General features: G+C 40.2%; 2 protein-coding genes across 2 annotated transcripts; one reads left to right on the top strand and one right to left on the bottom strand.

Moving 5' to 3' along the window:
• Positions 1-3,117: 3,117 nt before the first annotated feature.
• On the top strand, positions 3,118-10,841 carry LOC133024127 (sodium-dependent multivitamin transporter-like). The gene is made up of 16 exons (XM_061091098.1): positions 3,118-3,243; positions 3,324-3,545; positions 3,930-3,995; positions 4,762-4,813; positions 4,990-5,057; positions 5,476-5,630; positions 5,727-5,867; positions 6,010-6,139; positions 6,308-6,396; positions 8,247-8,359; positions 8,706-8,773; positions 8,972-9,058; positions 9,174-9,343; positions 9,482-9,585; positions 10,488-10,609; positions 10,710-10,841. The coding sequence occupies exons 1-16, from the start codon at positions 3,118-3,120 to the stop codon at positions 10,839-10,841; spliced, it is 1,845 nt and encodes a 614-aa protein (XP_060947081.1).
• Positions 10,842-19,376: 8,535 nt separating this feature from the next.
• LOC133024126 (transcription factor 24-like) lies at positions 19,377-23,974 on the bottom strand. Its single transcript, XM_061091097.1, has 4 exons — positions 23,807-23,974; positions 22,729-22,875; positions 21,490-21,654; positions 19,377-20,582 (listed from the first exon to the last, which is right to left on the bottom strand). The coding sequence occupies exons 1-4, from the start codon at positions 23,972-23,974 to the stop codon at positions 20,442-20,444; spliced, it is 621 nt and encodes a 206-aa protein (XP_060947080.1). The 3' UTR covers positions 19,377-20,441.
• Positions 23,975-24,757: the final 783 nt, after the last annotated feature.

Below are 24,757 nucleotides of genomic sequence, written 5' to 3'. Positions count from 1 at the left end.
CACTTTGAATAAAGTTAACTGAAAAAATAAAAACTATTCATGGCCTATCTACTAAGTGACTGAAACCTTTGCAGAGATATGTATTTAAACACTTCAGTTCTTAGGAATAATTTGGAATTGCATTATTTAAAATAGTTAAAAGTGTTTTTTCTCCTGAATGAAGTTAATGTGCCCATTTGAATGTATCTGCTGAAAGAAGTCAAGAGAAGGCTTAAGCTTAAACTTAAATTTGTTGAGATAAAAAAGGGACAAATTGAGCTGGAAGCATCATTTTCAGAAAATTCTGGCTCTTCACCCAACAGTTGGGAGTCAGTTATGGAGGTTCTGGTATTAGAGTCAGTTAGTTGGACTTTGAAACCTTGATGGGGAAGACTTAGCCACCATCTCCAACAACGGAAGAAAAGCATAATTATGTAATCTAAAAAGCAGAATGTAGCTCATGAGATAGAGCGGGTCGTCCACACTGGGGATTCAGAGATTCAATCCCTGGATCCTCCATTTTGCGTGAGTCCTCAGGCAAGATGCTGACCCCCAAATTGCCCCTGGCTGCAGTGCCAGCAGTGTGTGATCCCTGGACTGCATGAATGTGTGTGGCAGCATGGTCCTATTTCTATTCTAGTGTTTCCTGCAGTTCATTGATATTTAAAGAGTTTTCTCTCCCGAGCTCAGTGATTTCTGTCCTTCTTCCCTGGTCCTGGTTCAGTCTCTCTCTGCAGCTGCATTAGTAAAACATCTGGCCTCTGCTGTCCTCCTGTAACCTGCACCTCAGCAGTTTAGGCTCCAGCAGCTCCACATTTGTCATCTCTGGAAACCGGGGGCTCCGCCCCACCCTACTGATTTAAGTGTCAGCCTCTCAAACGTATGACTGTGAGTTATAGGATTGGATCTGTTGTGCAACAATGGTTAGGAGTGATACCACAAGACAAGCAGTCAGTGCAGATCATTTCTGTTGATGAACACACATGATGGCCCACACTCTAATCCATGAAGTGTTGTGAAGTGCAGAGACAAAGGTTAACGGCCACAGACGAGCTCTCTAACTGGACTGAGACTGAGATCTTTGACCCCTTGACATATGAAACAGTTGCCCTTCCCTGCCATTTACAGCTGCCAATATATGAACATGACTGCTTAAGGTTCTCTCTGAAAAACTGCTCGACAGTTGTCCATGTGAATTTAGTTCTTGCGTGTGAGCACAGGAATCTCGTCTCGTCGCCCCGACCTTCCAGCGAATGTTAAATATTAATCCAAAGCAGCTTTTATGTTTATTGCTTCTGTTTACGACAATGCAATTAGTTTTGTTTCATTGCCAGGACTTAGACACACACACACGCACATGCACATGCACATGCACATGCACATGCACATGCACATGCACATGCACATGCACATGCACATGCACATGCACATGCACACACACAATAGAGTTGTGTGTCTCTTTTAAAAACATAACGATGGATTGGGTTTTGTTTGGTTGAGATTGTATCTTTCCCAAAGACAATAAAAGTGCTATTGAGGTAAAGATTGTCCAGATAATGATTTGTAAAAAATTTTGTGGTAGGTCGCTCCTCTTGTGTTTTTCTTTTGCTGTGGTGCGTTGTTTTGCTGAATTTCTCCTCTGCCTCCATAGTGATCATGATGGGATTGGACTAAGACATCCCCCTCCAGTGCACTCACCTCTCAGTGGCCAGTGTGTCCCAGCAGCAGCAGCAGCAGCAGCAGCAGCAGCAGCAGCAGCAGCAGCAGCAGCAGCAGCAGCAGCAGCAGCTTGATCCCAGTAGGTACATTAAGTCCACTGCTATTTTGTTTGTGACTTCTTTGTTATATTCAAGCTAAGGCTAAATTTATGGCTTTAGTTATTGGAATGTTTTTTATCTGTGTTTTTGAAACATTTCAAGAAATGGCAGTTCAAAGAGCTTTTTTTGGCAGAATGAATTGAAGAATGTCTTCAGTAGACAGTAGTAGTATTTTTTGACTTTTTTCAATTGATTTTACATTTAAAATGAATATAACAGTCTTAAACTTTTTGTTTTTGTTTGCTCGTGTTTGAAAATAATCTTTTTTTAAAATATATATATATATCAGAAGATAAATATTCCCAGCTAGTTTATTTTAAGCGTCAACATCAGAGCTGTTTTAGATTAGATATACTTTTTTGTACAAGACAGAAGCAAAGCTACTCTTTCACACAATAATTCTGTAACACACAGTCTCCCCTTTGAACAGAACCTATTTCTCTTGGTTAAAGTTGTTACATTCTTTTCTGTCTTTTCTGGGCTTTTTCGTAGATTTTGTCCGACTAAACAATGATTCACTTTAAAGAGGAAAATGTGCAAGGTTGTTATCAGATGCACCCACCAGTCTACTCTGCTTGTAGGAAGCAGCAGCCATGGCTGTGATAATCTTATTACATTACAATGATGCTGATTGTGCCAAAAGGTATATTTATATGTAAAGTCTCTGATTTTATATATATATATATAATAAATCGTCACATTTAATCATTGGAAAGATATTTGAAAAATGAAATAGAAGGTGAATGATTAATTGACGTTTAAGAACTAGTGCATGAACGAATAAAAGTATGGTCAGAGTGGGCATACCTCCCAGAGAAACAGTAATTATATGATATGGATTTCTTTAGAATTTAATGGGTCCTTCCTTGGGTCATGCATCAACCCTCCACAAAATGTTGTCTTTGCATAACGAACAAACAAACCAAATGGTGAGGAAAACATAACAAGGAGGTTATTAGGAAACAAAAGCGGTTAGCATGAAAAATTCTGGTCAATATCCCAAAAGGAAACGATGTATATCTCTTGTTGTGCTGTTTTATATCCAGTGACGTTTATAAAGTTAATTCTAGTGATTAAATGAAAATCAGCAGTTGCTGCTTGGGTGTATTTCTGAACTGCTCTCAATGCACTGTCACAGCTGCCATTTCCCACAGGTGTTAGTGAGAGAAGTTAACTTGCCTTTCTCGCCTTGTTTTTCTTCCTCCAGCTCTCAGTTGGGCTTCCTGTTGGAGAAGTGCTTTCATTGACATCTTAACCAGTGTCAGGTGCTGTGCTCCCATCGGCTTTCCCTGCCCCGACCCTCTCCAAATACAGGGTCATCATGGGGGAGATAGTCCAGATGCAATTCAGTACGGTGGACTATGTCATCTTTGCCTTGCTGCTGGTGGCCTCAGCTGGGATCGGTCTCTTTTATGCCTTCTACGGTGGACGCCAACGCACAACACAGGTAGACTTTGGCTTCAGATGCTCAAGTGTACAAGGTTAGTTTTGGACACATTTCCAACACCAATATTTTGTTTACCACAGGAGTTCTTGATGGCTGACCGCTCCATGAGCCTCCTCCCTGTGTCGCTGTCCCTGCTGGCCAGTTTCCAGTCAGCGGTGTCCATCCTGGGGGAACCATCTGAGGTGTACACCTTTGGAACTCAGTACTGGTTCTTGGGCTGCTCCTACTTTTTGGGCCTGCTCATCCCAGCTCACATTTTTATACCAATCTTCTACAGGCTGCGACTGTCCAGTGCCTATGAGGTACACAGAAATAAAGACTTAATATAATATACATCTCTCTCAAGTATGATCTCAGAGCTCCGTTTTCTTATCTGTGCTCTAATCTGTCTTACCCTCAACAGAAACACAAGTTCTTCGCTCAAGGCTCATTAACTTTTAAAGGTTTTTATTTTTTTTAACTGCAGCCTGAACCTCAAGGACACTGATCAGGCCATTGCCAAAGTTCAGTACTGTCCTGTGAACAAAGAATGCTGTCAACCATTAAAATCTGGCTTTAATGACTTAAACTGACAGATCTGATCCTGAGAGCACACATGACTCTGAGATGATATGTAATCAGCTTTTTGATTTTGGTTGTTCTCTTTTTGTTCTTTTTTGTTCTTTTACATTCTCTCCTCTCAACAGTATCTGGAGCTGCGCTTTAACAAGACGGTTCGCATATGTGGGACTGTGACGTTCATTTTCCAGATGGTATCTTGCTCTACTTTCATTGTTCATTAGTTTCTGTGCTTTTTTTAATCATCTAATTGTTTCTTATTGTGATAAAATGGCCTCCACTTTAATCTCAGCTACTCTGATCTTTAAAAACGTCATCTGTCGTCTCACACAGAAAGTTTAGAATTGTATTAATACTTAGTTGACATGGCAACCGTAGTCCCCAATGATATAGGAAGACAGAAATTAGTAGTAGCTAATAACAGTTTTATGTTGGTTGCCAATAAAAGAGAAACAACCTTTTCAGCTTTTCTAACTTGTTCTTGGTTTGAGGCATCACCACATCCTTAAAACTTACTTTAAAAAACTTGTTTTGTCTGTGGAGTGAAATTAGATGTGAAACAGAGGCTGTTTATTTTTGAGAAAGAACAGACTTTGGCCCTGGAGATGTCACACTGCCCTTTGCAACATTTTATTAGGGTTTTTGTTACCTTTATGACGTTGGCAGTATCTATATTTTCTCCTGTAGATTGCATCAGCAGTGTCGTCTGACTTTTATCTCAAAGAAAACCTCTATAACTGTAAATTCCTCCATATTAATTAGGAAATGTGTGTCACAGGACTTTACGTTAGATGCGTACAACCAAATATCGACATGTTTTTTGTTACGAAGTAGCAGAATTTTCTTACACCTGAGGAGGATCATAATCTGACATGTGAGTCAGTTTGCTCGGCTCCCTGAGCTTCCCTCTGTTTTTGTGAGTAGAGGGTTTTGCAGTTGTTTATTTTCTCTCCTCCGCAGGTCATTTATATGGGAGTGGTCTTATATGCTCCAGCCTTGGCCCTTAATGTAGGTAAAAGCAGCATGTTTTTTACTTTTTACATAATCCATCACATCATGTTTTCTACTAAGAGGAGTCCACAGTTACTAATGATAATGCACACTTGTTGTTAATATTTATTTTCACCTGGACAGTCGAGTAAACCGTCATGCAGTGTTTGGTAACGTATTTTCCATTTTGACTTGCAGTGACAGGCTTTGACCTTTGGGGGGCAGTGCTTGCCATGGGGTTGGTGTGTACTTTGTACACAGCTCTGGTGAGTGTCTAGATTTATCAAACCATGGTTACCATCATCACCAACTGGGACAAAGTATTTGTTTAACTATTGTTTTTCTACAACAGAAGCTAAAAAATTAGTAAATTAAGCCATTTAATGAAATTTGTTATTTCAAAATCTCATTTCATGTAAAAGATAGAGAGTTAATACTTTTAGTAGACAACAAGTTTTCAATTGTCTGTCTTATTACTTGATTGCAAAACTCTTACTCAATTTGTCTTGGTCATGACTTCCACATCAGTTTCCTTTATTATCTATGATTATAGTACAATCTTATATTCATACTCTTGTCAGTGCAGCACAGGTCTTACCCATGTACACCTTTTCAGATGGTTTGTTGCATTGATCTTCATGGACCTTTAAAAGAAGTTTACACCTGTGTGCTCTTGTCTCACAGGGGGGTCTGAAGGCGGTGATGTGGACTGATGTGTTCCAGACCATGGTGATGTTTGTGGGACAGCTGGCAGTGATTATAGTAGGGGCCAGTCAGGCAGGGGGCATTGGTGAGGTCTGGAGGAAAGCTACCAATGGCAGCCGCATTTCTGGACTAGAGTCAGTATTACCATCTGCTAAAAGACACTTTACTGCAGGAATCATACCTGTGTGTACTTCAGACATGTTAACGCTGTCCTTACTCTGTCTGTGTAGCCTGAACCCAGACCCTACAGAGCGTCACACCTTCTGGACTCTGGGTGTGGGGGGAATCTTCATGATGCTTGCTCTGTACGGGGTCAACCAGGCCCAGGTCCAGAGATACCTCAGCGCACGCTCAGAGAAAGAAGCCGTCATGTCAGTATCATCAACTTCTCACTACAGGCCCCCTACAGATTGACCAAATATTTTCCTTTTAAATGTTGATTTCCTGTGTTCCCTTATAATGTGGTATGATGTTCATGTTTATAACCACGTCATTCACCTCATGTCTTCTCAGGTCCTGCTATGTCGTCTTCCCATGCCAGCAGATCGTCCTGTGTTTAGGTTGTCTGATGGGTCTGGTCATGTTTGCTCGCTATGGAGAGGACAGCCCTCTGGACAAGGGCTACGTCAAAACTAATGATCAGGTGAATACTAGATTTGCTAGTTTTGCTCTCCCAAATTTTCCATATTAACTATCAGCTATACTTTATCATTCTTAAAGGTCACCGGGAAGTTTGAATCCCCTGGTGTCATCAGGTGACAGGTCGCCAGGCAATCGGGAATCCTAATGTTGAGTTGTTTTTTGTATGTAGATGGTGCTTTACTTTGTGATGGATGTATTCAGGGATCTGCCCGGGCTCCCAGGCCTGTTTGTAGCCTGTCTCTTCAGTGGTGCTCTCAGGTAAGTGAACCAGGCAAACATACCTGAACCTGAAGGATTATCCACTGGTTTAAGACTACTTTTCTGTCTTTCAGTTGTCAGTCACCAGTTATTTTTAAAAATGTTTAAATTCTGCCTGGTTGTCACAGTGGTGTTGCTCACCGTTAAGTTTAGTTGTATTAGCTTTTACTTCAGTCTTTAAAGAATGAATATAACAGAATCATCACAGACATCTTTTAAAGTTGAGTTAAGGTTCAGGTAACAGCTGGAGATAAGCAAGTAGTGATAATTGTGGGGTATAACTTTACATATCCTCTTTGTTGAAATGGTAAATCACACTACATGACCCTGTTGTGCAATACTGGTTAGGAGTGATACCATAAGATGGTGTGCCTGTAGGCATTCAATAAATTTGGTTATCAAAACGAAATAGAAAACATTAATATTTAAAATATAAATATTAAAACATAACTTTAGTTGGTTAAAGTAACCTCGGGCACCACCCTTCAAAGGAAGGGAAAGATAGCCAATTTATTGATTAAGATCAGTCTCATTTCGATCTAGTTCAATTAGAAATCTCAATATTTACTATTAAGATTATATAATGAACGGTCAAGGTTTAAGGAGTTCCTTGACAGTGTATCAGTTGGCAAAATTCACTTATGCAACATTAATGAAAGAACATTTGTTTAAGAAAAACAATTATTATAAATATAATAAAGTATAAAAACAGAAATTACTAACAAAACGTACTAGCTAAACAGAGATGTGTATGTGAGTGTGTGTGTGTGTGTGTGTGTATGTAAATTAGGGTGGTTTCAAAATGGTGGTTTACCAGAAGAGGAACACCTTCCTTTGGGCTCCTAAGATGGTAGCCCAACCCCCCCCCCCCTTCTTCTATAGTGGGGGAGTAGATAAGTAGGTGTAGAGATATCCTGGTGTCTGTGTAAATGTTAATCAGAGAATGAAAGATTCAGAGAGAGAGAGAGCCTGTTAAGAGCCTACCTATCATTTACTTTCATTTAACTTATAAACATAATATCACGACATATATCAAACTTATAAACGGCACACAGAATCAAATAAACAGTCTTGCTTCGTCTAGTATAATTATTAAGCCCAGTATGTTACCAGTCCTTAGAAAGGGAGAAAGTTGCTGTGCAGGTTTCAGTTCTGTTACGTCTCCTGGCTTTGTGGTTGTAAAGTTCTGCATTCGCGATTCTGTCGAGCTGTGGCTCAGTCACTGGGTTGAAGTCCTGTAGGACATTGAGTCGCTGCTAGGAGTTTGTAAAAGCTTGAGATGAGTGGAGGTTTCCTTGAGAAGATGAGTTGGAAGCTGCACCTCTGACCTCCGGTTGTTGGGTGGGAAGAGAAGATTTGAGCTGGATCAGCTAGGCCCCCCCTCGGAGATGCAGGAGAAATGGCTGGCCGCCTGCTGCCCTGGAGGGTTGATGGAAAGAGAAAGAATTGGGGCAGACCTGTCCTTATATTGGCCTGGTGACCTCACAGGTCATGGGGCCAGACTGACCAATAGGAGTTGCCCCTAGTGTCTTTTCACACCTCTGTGTGAAGTTGAGCGGGACAAAGGAACATGCAGCATTCTGGGAGCCTGAGTTCCTTGGCTTTCTAATAGTTCTACTGAACAAAGAGACCATGCTGCATCAGGCTTTTGACTGTACATGTAGGCCAAAAAGGAGGCCTTTGGTTTATAAAACCATTTCCCAACAGCCCCAACGGGAATTTCCCCCCACTAGCTGCAAATGAAATGTTCAGACAGTTCCTGTCTCAAATGCCTGTGCTATGTTGCTTTCCATTTATAATGAGGTAAACAAAAAACGTTCACTCATTGTATCCTGTGTCTGTCCCACCAGCACTATCTCATCAGCCTTCAATTCCTTGGCTACAGTTACTATGGAGGACCTGATTAAACCCTATTTTCCAAACATGACTGAAGCCAAAGCCACACTGATGTCTAAAGGACTTGGTAAGACAACTGGCTTTAGTTTGAGTTTTGTCCTGACTGCATACTATAAATCTCCAAATAAGTTTGTGGCTTTTGTTGCATCAAGTCTAAACACAGGGCATGTAGTTGTGTCTGAGTGTGTGGTACTCTATTATTTAACTCTGCAATTTATATTTTTTCCACCACACTTGATAATCAGAAACGTACAGCATCATGAAAATTCAGTTGAAGTAAATGGCATCGTATTCTCTATCACGTTAATTGATTAAATTCTTATTTACAAGTAATAATATAAACACTACTTTTAACAAACAGGAGACAGTCATGTGTACCCTATTACTGCAATTTCTTGTCATGTGCTCCACAGCCTTGTCCTATGGCCTGGTGTGTTTGGCTATGGCCTACCTCGCCTCCTTAATGGGATCTGTGCTGCAGGTAACTCTTCACACCGTTTTTAACCTTTATCTACAAAGACATTTTTACCAGATAAGTTATTTAAATCTTGAAGCAGTTTGTAAAAGAGAAAACTGTGCAGTACAAAATGAGTTCATATGCACAGATATTATTTTTTTTTTGAATTTTTAACATTCAGCTGTGTAACACACAGTCATGCTCTAACATCTGTGCCCTCAGGCAGCCTTAAGTATCTTCGGGATGGTGGGTGGTCCCCTGCTCGGCCTCTTCTGTCTAGGGATTTTCTTTCCCTGGGCAAACTCGATTGTGAGTTGATGCTGTAATTAAGAGAGATTGTTCCTGTTCTGGTGACCACATGTAAATCGTAATGAAGGAATACCTGATATGTCATTGACCACACTGTCTCCTCTCCTCTCCTCAGGGTGCATTGGTCGGTTTGTTTACGGGCCTCGCCATGGCCTTCTGGATCGGTATTGGTAGTATGATGATGCGTATGTCAGCTTCCACCGCAGCACCCCTTCTCAACACCACTGCTCTGCCCCTGTTTGAAAACATGACCACCGCTGTCATGACCACACTGGTCCAGCCAAGGTAATGTCGTTGTGATTGGTAATATGTGTTGGCTCCATTATGTTTACAGGACTATGGAAAAGTAGATAAAACAATTCATCACAGTTTTAAATACTGTTTTTTTTTGTCTTATTTTTGTTTCTTTCATCTACTCTTCAGGCCGACAGGTGTGGAGGCACTCTACTCATTGTCCTACATGTGGTACAGTGCTCACAACTCAACCACTGTGGTGTTGGTCGGACTAATAGTGAGCTTTTTAACAGGTACGCACACTTCTAGCTTTAAGTTCCAAACCAACTGTATCACTGACATACAGAATATTATCACAATAACATTTTTAAATTATCAGACCACTAAAGGAGCAATGAGATGAAGGGGTTGGAAGAAGACGAGTTAGTAACTAGTTCCTAGACAGTACTTGATGGCTGAGGTTTTCAGTGGTATTATGCAAATACATTAAATTAGGATAGATTGTTGCTAAATATTTATCTGATTACAAATATTTGTATTATCTGCATCACAGGAGGAGACAGGAGTGAAACATGCATAGATGGTCAGATAGGTTTTATGTAATTTTGCACTTGTGCTGCTCCTATTCCTCTGTAACTCTCTTCTGCATTTCCCCTACCAACAGAAAACAGAAAAATTGTTAATTCTTATAATATGTGCACCTGTTTCATTTAATCTCAGTGTGTGAGTCTTTACTGTGTTTCACTGTCATTTTCTGTAGTGTTTCACTCTTCCTTTCTATATGTTGGGAGAAGATAAGAGACACACAAGAACAAGAAGTAGAGCAGAGGAGAAACAGTTTTTCAAATACCAAAGATGAACAGACACCAACCCAAATTGTCCCAAAAAAGGCTAAAATATCAGCTTATTTTAAACGTGTAATCGTGTATGTTTTGGCAATAGTGGTGAGGATGCTAGCTAATTACAGGGATGCTAGTCCTGGCCCTGGACAAACATGTGAAAACATTTCTAATTTAAAGGAAGGGTAGGAATAATTATTAGAATTATTATTAATAGAAAAAAGTATAAAAGAAGAAGGTGACAGCCACAACTCCCCCCACCCAGAAGCTATCAACCTAAATGGAAACCCAGCTAAACCAGTAAAAATGAACAAGGTTTAATTTCTCCCCTGTTCACGGGGCTCTCCACATGTTAGGACCCATGAAGGAGAAGGAGCTGACCCCGGGCACAGTGTTTCCAGTCCTGGGCACGCTGCTCTTCTTTCTGCCGGAGCGCTACAGAGAAAAGCTCTGCTGTGTCACTCCTCTGACTCCGAAGGTAACCTCACATTTACACTCCGGTGTGTCTCTGTCTGCTTTGTTGAGCCGAACCTGAGCTTTCAACACTCGTTTGTCTATTTCTCATCTGTATTGACCAGCCCAAAGAAATCAGCACGCAACCTTATCTCATGGCCAAGAAGGACAGCAACGGAGCGGCGCACTGCAAAGAGGACTCGGTCGCAAGCTCAAGCCCTCCGACGACCCAGACAGTTCAGGAGACGTCCTTGTGATCATTTTCTCATTTCTTAATAACACTATCTCATTTCTCAACCTAACTCATTTTAGAACATTCTAAATATTTTAGGTTTTTTTTGCTGAATATCACAGATAAACACTTCTTCTTCTTCTTAGTATTTTGCACTGGTCTACAGCTCAGCATTATCTTGAACTTGTTGGACCTGATTCTGACAATTTCGTATTATTTAATTTTATTCATTAAATATTGGTCAGCTCCACACTTTTCACAGGAGATTGTATCAGCTCACCAAAGTTACATAGAGCAAGAGCAGATGTTCAGGGTAAAGAGTGTAAATGAAAATGGAAACATTTTCCCTTTTCAAAGTCACTGAACCATCAAACTCCTTTTGATATTTTAAGGTAAAAATGTTGCAGTGTTGCTTTAACTTCTCAGTTACAGTTTTATTCTAAGTACTCACCAGACAATCAAGGTCACACAGTTCAGCAGCAGAATTTTGAATCTGCTTAGTTAATGTCACTGCTCTGAAAAGGATTATGGACCTTGGGGACCTCTGATCCCTCTGCTTAATTGTTGAGCCCTTTTAAAACCAGCCTATTACACAACTGACATGTTTGTACCATAACCCTGACATTTTGAAATACCTCAATTTATCCCAAAGCATATAGAATATGAGTCTTTTTTCATGTTTTATACTTTGTTTTGTTTTTTACCAACAGATGTATTTGAGATCTCATTTGTATATTTATCTAATTTCACGTAAAAGCCTGCGAACATTTCATGAAATGAAATGTGAAATTCTATATGCAAGAACCATGAAATGTTTTAATTTTGTCAGTGAATGTCAGACAGAATGGGGGAATGTGACAGTCCACACGAAGATCTCCACGAACTGGAGCATCGCACACGCTATAAGCGTTACTTCAGAGCACTAGCATCTTCTGCCTTAGGCAGCATTTCATTGCTCCTCCCCAAATTCTAACTGCAATTTTCAAAACATTTAATGGTTCCAAGAGTTTTTTTTTACCTACTTTTAAATTCCATGTGCCTCCGTCTACTTTATTTATGATTGCATTTTGTGGAATCCTCCTTCATACCTGAAATTACTTGAAGTGTGAGTCTGAGATGTTAATGATACACAATTAAAGCCCTTCTTTAAAATTAGGGAACATCATTCAAGTGCTGTCTTTAATTATAATAATAATAATTTCCTTTCTAAACTCTGACTGCTAACACACCTAATAAAGCACAATCAGGTCAGAGCTCGGTAGTCGTGCTACTGGAGAAGAACCTGACTGAAGCCATCAGTTGGTGTAAAGCAATTCAGATACGTCTTCGTGATGATGTGTAGCTTTTGGATTTCTGCAAGAACCTGAATATTTTATCATATGTGGCCTTTTTTACTGGAACGCACAGTGATACAGCTGAGAATATGGTTTGTAAAAGAGGAGCAGGGGCACTTAGTAATTTCCAGCAACAATAAATATTGTTTTGAACAATATTTATTATATTTGTTGTTCCACCCACCAAGAATTCTTCCTGCAATGCATTCCAAAAAAAAACAAAACACAACCCCAGAAGCACTGGAGTCACCATATGGTTCCTCTGCTTTGGTCTGTGCCTTCATGATTATTATTTTTATAATTTTTTTTAAGTAACCTGTGAAGTTTTCATCCACAGCCCAGGTCTGAACCATGTGACGTCTGTCCCAGAGTGGAACAAACCTGGATGAATTAATAAATTGTACACATGTAATAATTTATCTCTGGAATAATACAAAGCCCTGTTTTACTCTCTCTAATGACGAAGGAGAATCCTGAGCTACAATGGTGTAATGATGGTCCTGTGGGTAGGAAACGTAGGTGATTAAAACAAATAACCAGCATTTAGTGAGAGAGTCTTTTATCCATCATTCAACATGTGTCTGCTACAAATTAGCTCCTGGTATTTAGCAGCAGAAGAAGAAGTACATGAACATATTTATCTTCTAACATGATGAGAGCAATAACTGGAGTTCTTGCAAAATATAAAAAAAATACACCCAACTAATCGTTCTTCATTCATTTCTGTTGGATTTAAATTATATTGTTAAATGTACAAGCACTTCTGAGATGCCCCCTTTATGTGTTTCCCTGTGTGGATGTATGAAAATCTGATTTATAAGTCGTACATGAAATGAGATATTATTAAAAAATTCTATCATTTGTTCACGGATTGGTTTGTTGTGCCTCAACTCTTGAATAAGCAACATGTTGGAGCTGTCACCCTTATGTCAGCGCCCCCTGGTGCGAAACATGGTAATGTGTGGCCCAGTCAGGGACGTGCACAGGCATTTTGGGGGGAAGGGGCTTAAGTGAGAAAAAGGCACTTCTCATATATATATAAAAAATGTTATAAAAATAGTTCAATTTAGTAGCACATCTCTGAATTACTTAACAATGTATTTACCCTCACACTCACACAATCATTCAGTTCACAGACACAATGGTCTTTATTATACACTGGCTTTATCACAAGAACAGGCAACAGCAAACAAAACTCACAATGTGCATGTTTTCTATGCTACAAGTATATATTTGGAATAACACACACAATAACTGGTGACAAGGAATTAGTTTCAGTGTAACTACAATTCCCTCCTTTCGCATTTGAAAGTTCTGTGGAGAAATGTTTTAGTAAATCAGTTTTATCTTATTCACCTGTAGTGCCAATTGGCAAATGTATGCCTCACAATTCTATTTTGATTCAGCAATCAACAATTCGAATACACAACCCTGCATATCGGTGAATTTCATCGCATCCACAATTTTCTATGTTACTTCACATGGAAAGGGCACATTCGCTGGAAGAAGAAAGAGGGGAGGGGCTCAAGCCCCCTTTGATGTCTGTGCATGCTCATACCAGGGCGAAGTTGAAATGTTAATCATGGTTAGAATTTTGTGATTAGAAGTTTAATGTGAGGCTCTAAACACTTGCTGAACTATGTGATCTGTTTCTAGCATTTTATAAAGAAACACTGAAGAAAAGTCTTTACCAGTAAACATGATTCATCATATATATATATATATATATATATATATATATATATATATATATATATGTGTAAATATATATGAACATATATATCATAGTTTCATGAATGAGGTTAGTCAGAAAAAATACTATTTTTAAAAAATGAAAATGTTTGTCAGTAACATTAACATTAGCATAATAATTATACAATAATTCCAGTTATTGAACTCAGATATGAAGGTTAATATCTACATGGACGTCCTGTTGCAAAGGAAATGGTAATTTTACAATATTCAATTAAGGAACTAAATCAAAAAAGCTTTTACATGTAAAAAGTCATTTTGAATGATCTCTATGTCGAACTGTTCCGTGAACAAGCTGGTTTTGTGAGTATTGTGAACAGAGGTATCAGGTGATTGTAAAAGTCTCTCTCCTTCTACATCAGCATCTTAAGCTCATGAGCAACAGAGACATTTGTTTAAAGCAGATAACCTTTAACAGTAATTATCACTTGTTATCCTTACATCAACATTCTGCCTCCCGTATGTTTCACCACCATGTTCACCACCAGCCCTGTTCTCTTCAATCCGATTACAGCTCACACAGCTTGATACTTTCAAATCTGCGTGCAGGTTAATCCTTGTCCAAGATCCATCCATGTGCCATCTCCACACTGCATATCAAATATGACGGCAACATCACCTGACTCTGTTTTCACTTTATAAAGGCAATTTTGGATACGGTGAAGTAAAGATGCACAAGCAGCACAAGAGCAGTGTTTAAGAGCACCAACCAGGAGACCTAGATACCATCACCTCAGGCTGTAAAGTGCTGTTCAAAAGCTTTTTGCCCTGGTTCAGCTGGTGTGAGCCCTTTTGCAGCCAGCACTGTCCCCACTCTGTTGTCCCCATTTCACACTTTCAGTGTCTTATCGCTTAAGGCAATAATGCCTAAAGAGCTTTTTACAGAGTTGTGTGACTTTGTGCCTGGTCCTAACTATTTGAACCAGGACTGATAGTTTGTAAAGAGAAAAATGTGATTTACATTTCACACAGATATTAGAAGCTCAAGATTGAACGACTAACTTTAGAGCTTTCAGCCACATCTTAGAAGAGTTTACACGGTTGTCATGGAGATGCCATGGTGTCAACACAAGGCCAAAATATGGTAACGTGACGAGGCAAGTCTGAGATTTCTGTTTTACGAGAGAGGGTCTATAGAGGTAGTGTGATCATGAGCTTAGTGTTTTAGTGACTTCCGAAAATTCCATCAGGTTTAAACCATCAGATGTGTCCTTATCCTTCCTGGTGTAATTAGTGAAATTTGTCCTGCTTCATAATTTTAACGTTAATATTAATCTTACAGCAGTTGTACAATACATGAAATTTGATTTATTTAGAACCTCCCCTCCTTTGTCCTCCTCTCTTCCTTTATTCCTGCTCTCGCTCACTCCTCTCCTCCACCTCTTCCTCTTCACTCTCCTCTCCACTTGTCCTCCTCCTCTTTGCCGTCATCCTCTCCTTTGACTTCTACCCAGTTCCAGCGGAGGCCCAGCCGAGGTGGAGGGGGAGGCGGCCTCACAGCTCCATAAATCCAGCTTGGAATCAGCGTGTTCCCTGCCGTAATGAGCAGGAGATAGTACAAATATTTGTTGATCATCTCCCAACATGAGGGGGAGGGGACGAGGGTGCAGACACTAACGGATACACATTTCTTGAATCTTCTCCGGTGGCATAAATAGCTGTCTTTACATGGGCAAACACACACACACACACACACACACACACACACACACACACACACACACACACACACACACACACACACACACACACACACACACACACACACACACACACACTCTGAAGGCAGACACATGGCCTACAGAGAGAGGGGAGTCCTACAACAGACGGGGTACCACAGGGCTCTGGTCCCAACAGCATGAATTATTCTGGGATCAAGAGCAACATTTACCTTTACCTATGCACAAGCGTACATAGAACTACTGGTGCTACTTCAGGGACAAAGACAAACATTGATTTGATTTAGATTTTTTTCTTCTCAGTTTATTGCACTTTGAATAAAGTTAACTGAAAAAATGAAAACTATTCATGGCCTAGCTACTTAGTGACTGAAACCTTTGCAGAAATATCTAGGAAAACACTTCAGTTCTTGGGAATAATTTGGAATTGCAATATTTGAAATAGTTAACAGTGGTTCTGCTGAATGAAGTTAATGTGCCCATTTGAATGTATCTGCTGAAAGAAGTTTAAAGTCAAGAGAAGGCTTAAACTTAAACTTAAATTTGTTGAGATAAAAAAAGTGACAAATTGAGCTGGAAGCATCATTTTCAGAAAATTCTGGCTCTTCACCCAGAAGTTGGGAGTCAGTTATGGAGGTTGTGGTATTAGAGTCAGTTAGTTGGACTTTGAAACTTGATGGGGAAGACTTAGCCCCCATCTACAAACAACGGAAGAAAAGCATAATTATGTAATCTAAAAAGCAGAATGTAGCTCATGAGGTAGAGCGGGTCGTCCACACTGGAAGGTCACAGATTCAATCCCTGGATCCTCCATTTTGAGTTAGTCCTCAGGAAAGATGCTGATCCCCAAATTGCCCCTGGTTGCAGTGCCAGCAGTGACTGATCGCAGGACTGCATGAATGTGTATGGCAGCATGGTCCTATTTCTATTCTAGAGTTTCCTGCAGTACATTGATATTTAAAGAGTTTTCTCTCCCGAGCTCAGTGACTTCTGTCCTTCTTCCCTGGTCCTGGTTCAGTCTCTCTCTGCAGCTGCATTAGTAAAACATCTGGCCTCTGCTGTCCTCCTGTAACCTGCACCTCAGCAGTTTAGGCTCCAGCAGCTCCACATTTGTCATCCCTGGAAACCAGGAGCTCCGCCCTCCCACTGATTTAGAGAGCTAGCCTTGAACGCAGGACTGTTGCTTGTGGAGCCGAGCCCATTTTATCCAAAGTGGGGGGGTAGGCTATTTCGCTCGGCCTGGTGTCGGCCTCTCAAACGTATCACCGTGAGTTATTGGATTGGATCTCAGTTCTGAGCTTTTATTTTTGGAATAACACCTCAATCGTAAAGCAACTAAATGTGATACTTGCTGAATTATGAGTAAAGATACAGAAACTACACATGTTGTGGAGAAAAAGGAGGACACTGGAAACCGTCTCTCATTATTTTTAATCTCAAGATGTCGTCCATTTAAACTGTGCCAGTAAACTGCATTTTTATAACCATCTAATTTGGGTTTACTTACACTTGCTTTTCTTTTTTGACCTTTTTACACAAACACATGAAATGTCAAGCTGTATTTGTGTGGGTTTCATGTGGCATTGAGGCACATGAAAAGTTATAACACTTTTCAAAGAGTAACATTGTGTATGAGCCTATTCGGTGACCAGTGGTGGACAAAGTACTCAAACAATAGACAGAAATGTACTGAAGTGACAGTAAAACTACCACATTAACTTTTCTAATTAAGTAAAAGTGAGTAAGTACTTGCTTTTAAACACACTTTGAGTAAAAGTACTTGCCAGTCTCACCAGGGTGTTTCATGTTCACCCATAAGTTCAGCTTTTGCCACTTTGCTCTTGTTGAGGGAGGCGTGGTCTAATGTGACCTGCCCACTCTGATTGGATCTCGTTTATTACTTTGGAAAATAGATTAGCAAATGTAAAAAGAGTAGAAAGTACAGATAGTTACCGACATGTAGTGGAGGAAAAATGAAAATCTTTGGAAAGAGATCTACTGAAGTAAAGTACGGATACATTCAAAATATACTTAAAGCCACTACAGGGAACTTTTCATTTACGTTGATTTTTGGCGCCTCTGTGGACAGAAGCAGTAGTGTTTCTGCGTCTCCTGTCGTAGGAACCAGCAGGTGCATTTGACACAAAGCTGATGCAGGATGCACAGCCATGAGGAAATGTATGATGTATGGATTGATAACTGTAATATGACAACATTATAATTGTGTTTTAGTGCCGTTCATTACTGACGTAAATCGTTTTCTCTGACCTAGTCGGGGGTTCCACTCGATCACAGACATTCAGAATAGTTTATAGAAAAACCCAATTTTCTTGTTTACTGTTGTAGGTCACAACGAGGCAGCAATATTCAAATGAGACCGCTTCATACCAAGTTAAAAACTTCTTGTAGTATGTTCAAGTACATGAGATGTTCTCTGTTACATCCCACCACTGTAGTTCACTGTGTGGCTCGGCTACAAAACCTCCCTCCACAGGGGACGTTTTTTTATCTTCCCTGTGTCTCCTCTGAGTTGGTTTCCAGGGGGTGTGGTCACCCTCCTCCTCCCTGAGTCCACCTGACATACAATCTGGATCCATTCCACTCCTGATTCCTGCAGCAAATAAACCCTGCTTTTGGAGGACTAAGCCTCTTCTTTTTGGTCTCCTGCAGTTTATTGGTCCAATCCTCCTTCAGTTTTTGTTACAATAATATTTTACTGGTTCACTTTCTTCTCCATGTCTGATTCTGAATCTGGGGTCCAGAAATCCAGTATTTATAACAGAAGTGCTGTCACATCAACAGAGATAATAGGCTGATGTACTGGACACAAGGCGACCTGCTTCGACCCCCCGTCACCCTGCAAGGCCCAGTATTGATATCTGTGTATTTGTCACGTACACCAACCAGAGTTCTACGTGCACTGATATACTTTATATGACTTTCCTTGACATAAAGATAAGATACAAAAAGTCAGTTACTATTTACATAGAGAAATTTAGTGTGTGGAAGGAAGGAAGAAATATATACATGTAAAAGTGATGTGTATCTAACATTTAACATTTCATTCTCAGTAAATGATTTATGGATCTTGAATGAGTTAAAACATCTGGCATGTTTAGGTGTGTGTACAATTTGGTGCAGATCTATGGGGGGGGGGGGGTCTGCACTCTGCTCTGTGCCCTTCAGTTTAACCATGTTGGCAATGTGATGATAAAGCTTTTGATATATACAAACATTTAATATTTATCAGTCCACAAAGCTTTGATCTGAAGCTCGGCTATAAATGCAACATGGTATCTTTAATGCTATAGATGATCAATAGGTTTTATGTCACTGTTGTTACAAATGTTGTCACTCCCTGAAACTTAAAGTCACAACTCTGTGAGCAGCTGTTAATAAGTACAGACACACTGTCAGTCTATAGACAAATCGTTTCTTTGATGCTCTGCCAAGGATATATATATATATATATTTTTTTAAATCTTTGAGCAGATTTCTTTTCCTTTAACATTTAGGTCCAACAGATGTGACATTTCTCAACATTTTCAACCCCAGGAAATAATTCATGGATCCTGTTGTAAAAAAATCTGACATTTAGGAGAGGGATATCTAGGTGTGAGCAATTTGGTGCTACTTGATGGAATTTGAGGGCCTGCACTCAAGTGGGAGCCATTTCCAAGAGTTATGGGCCCTGATAGTTACCTGCTGATGTTAAATGTGTTTGTCTGGTGATGACATGTCACTGCAACATCTGACTCCTGTAGGTGTTTCAGTAAATGATCATAAACATTTACATTATGTAACAAAGAAGCTTTATTCACAATTTTCGTAAAATGTAGCCTAACATTCTTCTTCTTCATTGACTGAAGTGAAGTTGAATTGAACGCACTGAAGTCTACTTCAACTTTACTGGGGTTGTTTCTTCCTCTGACATGTTGGTCTTGTGTAGCCCGCGGAAATAACCGACACACACACACACACACTGTTAGTGTAGACACTGTTTTACTCCAAGGTTACATCCTGTTGTTGTAGTTGTAAAGAGAACTAAGTGCTCATTACTGCAGAGATATGTTGTAGTTCACAGCTGCTGTGTTCCCACAACAATCCCTCCCTCATTGCTACACACACACTCTCGCTCTCACGTACACGCACACACACACAAAATCACCAAAATAACAAAACAGGACCAAACAAAGGTCTTTTCTTAAAGCACAGCTAATTAAACTCATCTATGGTCAAAATGTAATAAAAACTCAACAAGCTCTAAATCAAGATAACAGATACACTCTGTTCATTCCATGTAGTGATTTGTGGCATAATGAGTCAAGTGGAGCAGCCTTTTAATTTCCTTGTATTAAATCCTTTCCTGACAACCTGCTGTCTAATGCTCAGATAGTGATGGGATGTATTCACCAAAGGTTCATCTGTGCTGTGTGTGTGTGTTTGTGTGTGTGTGATAACTTGTGTGTTTTCCCTTTTATTTAATCCTCATATGGCAGGAAAACCATTACCTTTGTACAAGCAAGATAAACAATAAGCCTTGAGCTTACCAGGGCATTCACTAGTTTTTGAGTTATATTGTTAAATTAAATAATTACAAAAAGGTAATTAGTTTTTACAATTCGTTGTCTTTTCCAACAGTTGGAGATTTAAAATATCGTCCTTGTAGAATGCAAATTGTGAATTTAAATCCTGTCCTTCACATCAACATAAAGCAAAAACTGAAAGACTTTATTCAGGGAACCTTGATCATTTGAAAGTAGCTTCTTTTCATTCCTCATCACTGTCTGATTGCAACACCATCGAGAGAAGCTACATGGCCAGTTAACAGGGTGAAAGTTATGTCATGTGTTCTATTCATCACTCTTTGTCTGCTTCTGCGGCGGCTGTCCGAGGGTGTGTCTCGATCCGTCCAGGTGGGAGCGTCTGATTTGCTGAGATCCCTCCTGCCAGCAGCTCTCCCACGCTGCCGCAGTACAGCAGGGAACGCATGGGCCACTTCTGAGGAGACGGCACAACATCACAAGTCCAAACACGTCAGGATAAATGTGACATAATGTTGCCAGTTATTGTTGACACCCAGAGAAATTATGATTAGGCGACAGTTTACTTAGAGAAACTTAAAGCAGCTTTGACCTTAAAATTTCATTTAACAAGCAAATAGTGAAAAATAGTGCTAAACAATCAAATCAGAATTCCATTATCAAATGATTAAATCATCTTTTGGGATTGATTTAGAATATTTGCTCACATTTAAAGCTTTGTCATTAATTTAGGAAAATTAATACTTCATTGTGTGAGTTTTACAGTTAAGGGCCTGAACAGACATAAACCGATGGGAAGCAAACATCACAGGTCAAAGTTTACAAAAGCTTAACGCGAAGCAACTTCACAACCTCACCGAAGGAAGTGAAGAGCACGGGCATTCCTGTGACCGTGCCCCAATGACGTCATCAATGATGACGTCACACTATATAAAATGTCCCACTCACAGACTGGATATAAAGATAGACGACACATCTCCACTTTCTCCCATCGTACAAAAATGCAGCTAAAATATCCCAGTTACGGGTGCCACCATCTTGGATTTTACATAATTTGGAGCCAGAATTCAAGCTGTAGTGATTTTGGGTTGGAGTCGATATATGCACTCAAGCAATCCCTCGTACGTCTCAGCTGTCAATCACGACATGTCACTGTATTTTTAGAGCATCAATTAAACTTACAGGTAAAATGAACAGCTTACTAAACATCAGTGTGATAAGAACTACTTAAATGTAACCCTTATATAACGCATACCTTGAATTTTTGGATTGGTCTAGCATATGCAGCACTCCATGTAATGTATATATCAGTAACAGTCAGTGTAGTGTAGGGTTAGCAGTAGGTTGATGGTTCCCAGCCGTACCTTCACAGGATGCAAGTATCCTCCTGACCTGGACGACAGGGTGTGTTCAGCCAACAACTCCCCCTGGTCCAGGGTCTCTGATAAATAGGCTATGTAGTTAGTAGCCAGAACCAGAACATCCAGCTTGGATAACTTGGTGTCAGGTGGGACTGAGGGCAGAGCCGCCTGTGGAGAGAGGAGAAGTGGACAGGGTCGGATCTGCACTAATTCAGACTTTATTCTGCACTTAATTTGTTCATACTCACATCAGAAAGGTTTAGTGTATAACGCAAGTATGCTTGCAAGGATTGTGTTCATTTTCCTGAGCCTTCAACAAATGTCCAATAGATAATTTGGTTTGAACCTTTAAATCTGTTTGGGTATAGGACTGTGATTACCACTGCAACAGATGTAATGTTTGGTTTGTTTGTGTGTTAGCAGGAATATACAAAAATTACTGCATGGATTTCCATAAAACTTGGTTGAAGGATGAGATTTGGGCTAAGAAAGAAGGTGTTAAATATTAAAATGGATGTGAACAAAGAAAGCTAAATAATTTATAACTTAATTTAACATTGCAAGTGTTTTTGACATTGTCACTCATTTCAATGGGGATTAACTCATTGAATCTTGATGATCTTGAAATCAATGAGTATATCCAATTTTGTGAGGCTATATTGAATTTAGACTGTTGGGAGATAATCTAGTTTGCAAATTGTTAAAGAAAAAATACAGAAATTCGACTTCTTTAAATTTAATTTATGGTCCAACATTTCACTGATTGATTTTAAAATATTAACTTTTAAATCACTGAATGTACTGGCACCTCTTTACCTAGCTGAACTCCTTCATGTTCACACTCCAGTTAGAGAGGTCACCCACTCAGCTGCTCCCGGATGTGCCTGAAACTAGGCTCATGATCTGGCGGAGATCGTGTCTTTGCAGTAGTCGCCACAAACTTGTGGAACAGCTCAGCACAGCTTAACACTCCATATAAGATCTGCCCCTCTCTCGCACGCTTCAAATCATGTTAAAAACACATCTCTCTTTGGTCTTATTTTCAAGTTGAGAACATCATTATATGTCTTCTTGTTAGACCCTTACTTTGTAAATCACTTTGGTCAGCTAAGTTGTTTTAACATTGATATCAAATTCAAAACCCAGAACAGGAAGCAAGGGGCTGAATAGGGAATACAGCTTGTATTCATTGTTTACTCAATAAAGTGCTGGGAAATTCAACATTTGCTGTCTGTGATGTACCTGCAGACTGTGGAAGGCCTGTCGCAGGTTGCGTACGCGGCTCCGCTCTCGTGCTGCGTTCTCTGGGGAGTGTTGACTCCTCAGCGTCCTGGACTGGACCGCAGACCCACAGATGGGACCAGAGTGAAGCCTGGACCCACACGTAGACTGTACCCGCAGCAGAGGACATGTTCAGACAAAATAAAACTAACTCCTCATCGAAACCATACAAGGAATACTTTCATCATTGTTTCTTTCATATAAGGTTGATTCTTCCAGTAGAACAGAATGAGCCAGTTACAAGTACTAAAATATCTGTTTCGTTCACGGCCCCAAGATAATTATTTGGAAAGAATTATGTGGAGTTACAAAGGAAATGTGCTTTCGTGCTTGAAAATAACTTACGTTCTGTGTGATTACCAGAGAATAAACGGTCATCCACACATCTTCCCTATTAATTATTTGTTCATGTTAACTGAAATTCCCTGGTTTGGTTCTCGTATTGCTTCTGTCTAAAATCCTGAAATAATATGGGGAGATTCATGTCTTTATTTACAAACCTTCACTCTTCCTCAGCTTTCCACATCAGAGCCTCACCTCATCTGACTGCCAGACATGTAAACTGATTACATCGAGGAGAAGGGCTGGATGCATCCTTCATCCTTCACATATTCTGCTGCAGAAAAGCTCACATCTAAATTACAGGATTTGTATCCATGTGTTGCAAAGTATTGGATTTTCTGATGAGTAACTAATACTTTGCAAGTTTTTTGCTGATAAAGAAGCATGACCTCCCATAGTTTTACTTATGGAAAACCTATGCTATCAAATTTGAATATTTTTGTTAGCAAATCAATTGTGGTTGCTCAGAATCTTGAATTGCTGCATTGACAGATCAGTGTTTGAAACCATCATTGTGCTTCTGTTTCAGCTGCAAATGTCCTGCTGCACATTTACATTTAAATTCTGTTGCATTTTTTGTTATACACAAAAAGAAAAAGTACAATACAAAATGTACATTTAATGCATATACTTAAAGAAAGGACATACCTTCATCACGTGTAGGAGACTTGAAATTGGACAGTTAATGCAGACTCACCCACTTCCGAGGCTCCCGGCTGCTGTGGGTGCTCTGCCTGTGTCTGTGCAGAGATGCTGGGCTGCCGGCTGGAGAGGGCTGCTGGCTCCGCAGCTCCGCCGTGGAGCTCAAGATGAGCTGGTGATTCACTGCCACCGTCCTGAGACCTTCCAGAGGATTAACGGCCATGGATGCTGCCTAAGCGGTCCAGCAGACTTTAAAGAACTTCAATCACTTTTGTTCAGTCTATTTTTATTGGATGGATTCAAGTTTGCTTTCACCCTTGTTTAAAAGTATGTTTTCAGACTATCATTACTTCAGTAATTTGGTAAATACTCCAAAAAAAACAGTTTGAGGTCATCTTTCCATCTGCTCTCAAAGCATCTTCAAAATCGAATCAAGATCAAAAAAATAAAAAAACTGGCTAAAAAACAGCTGCTCTGAAGAAAACAATTTGTTTCTTTGATCTTTTTCATGCACCTACTGAAGACCGTTCCATTCAAGCTCTTCTAAGCTCCTGTTCAAAGTTCACCAGACCTCTGTGGCACCCCAGTTCCACTCAGGCCCCTGAAACAACTGCTGAAATCGCCATAGTCACTTGCTGCTTCTCTCCGCATCATCCTCCATCTACAGAATTCCTCCCAGTCTGACCCTCTCTTTCCCCGTCTCTCTCTCTCTGCTTGTTTCCTTATCGGGTGAGGTAATGTGGGGAACTTCATATGCTCCTTATCTCGGCCGCCCGGTCGTCCTGATCCTCCCCTGGCTGTTGGACTGCCAAAAGGAGCAGGCAGGCAGGCAGTCAGGCCTGGGGGAGTGCAACGCTGGGTGGGAGGGTGTACCGAGCCAGGGCACTGGGGGGCTTGGGAAACTCAAAGCTCTGCTAACAGCTGGACAGTGGTAGGGGGAGTCAGGGGCTTGGGACATTGCGACATTGACCACTAAGAAAGAGAAACGGAAATACACTTTGGTTTG

Source organism: Limanda limanda, chromosome 18 (genome assembly GCF_963576545.1).
Source record: "Limanda limanda chromosome 18, fLimLim1.1, whole genome shotgun sequence".
NCBI lineage: Eukaryota > Metazoa > Chordata > Actinopteri > Pleuronectiformes > Pleuronectidae > Limanda > Limanda limanda.
Note: the sequence above shows the minus strand (reverse complement) of the source record. Positions and strands in the feature narration are given on the sequence as shown.

Coding starts and splice junctions, on each gene's coding strand:
- LOC133024127 (XM_061091098.1), top strand. CDS start 3,118: ATGGGGGAGATAGTCCAGATGCAATTCAGTACGGTGGACTATGTCATC. Junction 5,058..5,475: donor GTACTTTGTACACAGCTCTG/GTGAGTGTCTAG, acceptor CTTGTCTCACAG/GGGGGTCTGAAGGCGGTGAT. Junction 8,360..8,705: donor ACTGATGTCTAAAGGACTTG/GTAAGACAACTG, acceptor TGTGCTCCACAG/CCTTGTCCTATGGCCTGGTG.
- LOC133024126 (XM_061091097.1), bottom strand. CDS start 23,974: ATGGCCGTTAATCCTCTGGAAGGTCTCAGGACGGTGGCAGTGAATCAC. Junction 21,655..22,728: donor AGGCCTTCCACAGTCTGCAG/GTACATCACAGA, acceptor CTCTCTCCACAG/GCGGCTCTGCCCTCAGTCCC. Junction 20,583..21,489: donor GATACTTGCATCCTGTGAAG/GTACGGCTGGGA, acceptor CCGTCTCCTCAG/AAGTGGCCCATGCGTTCCCT.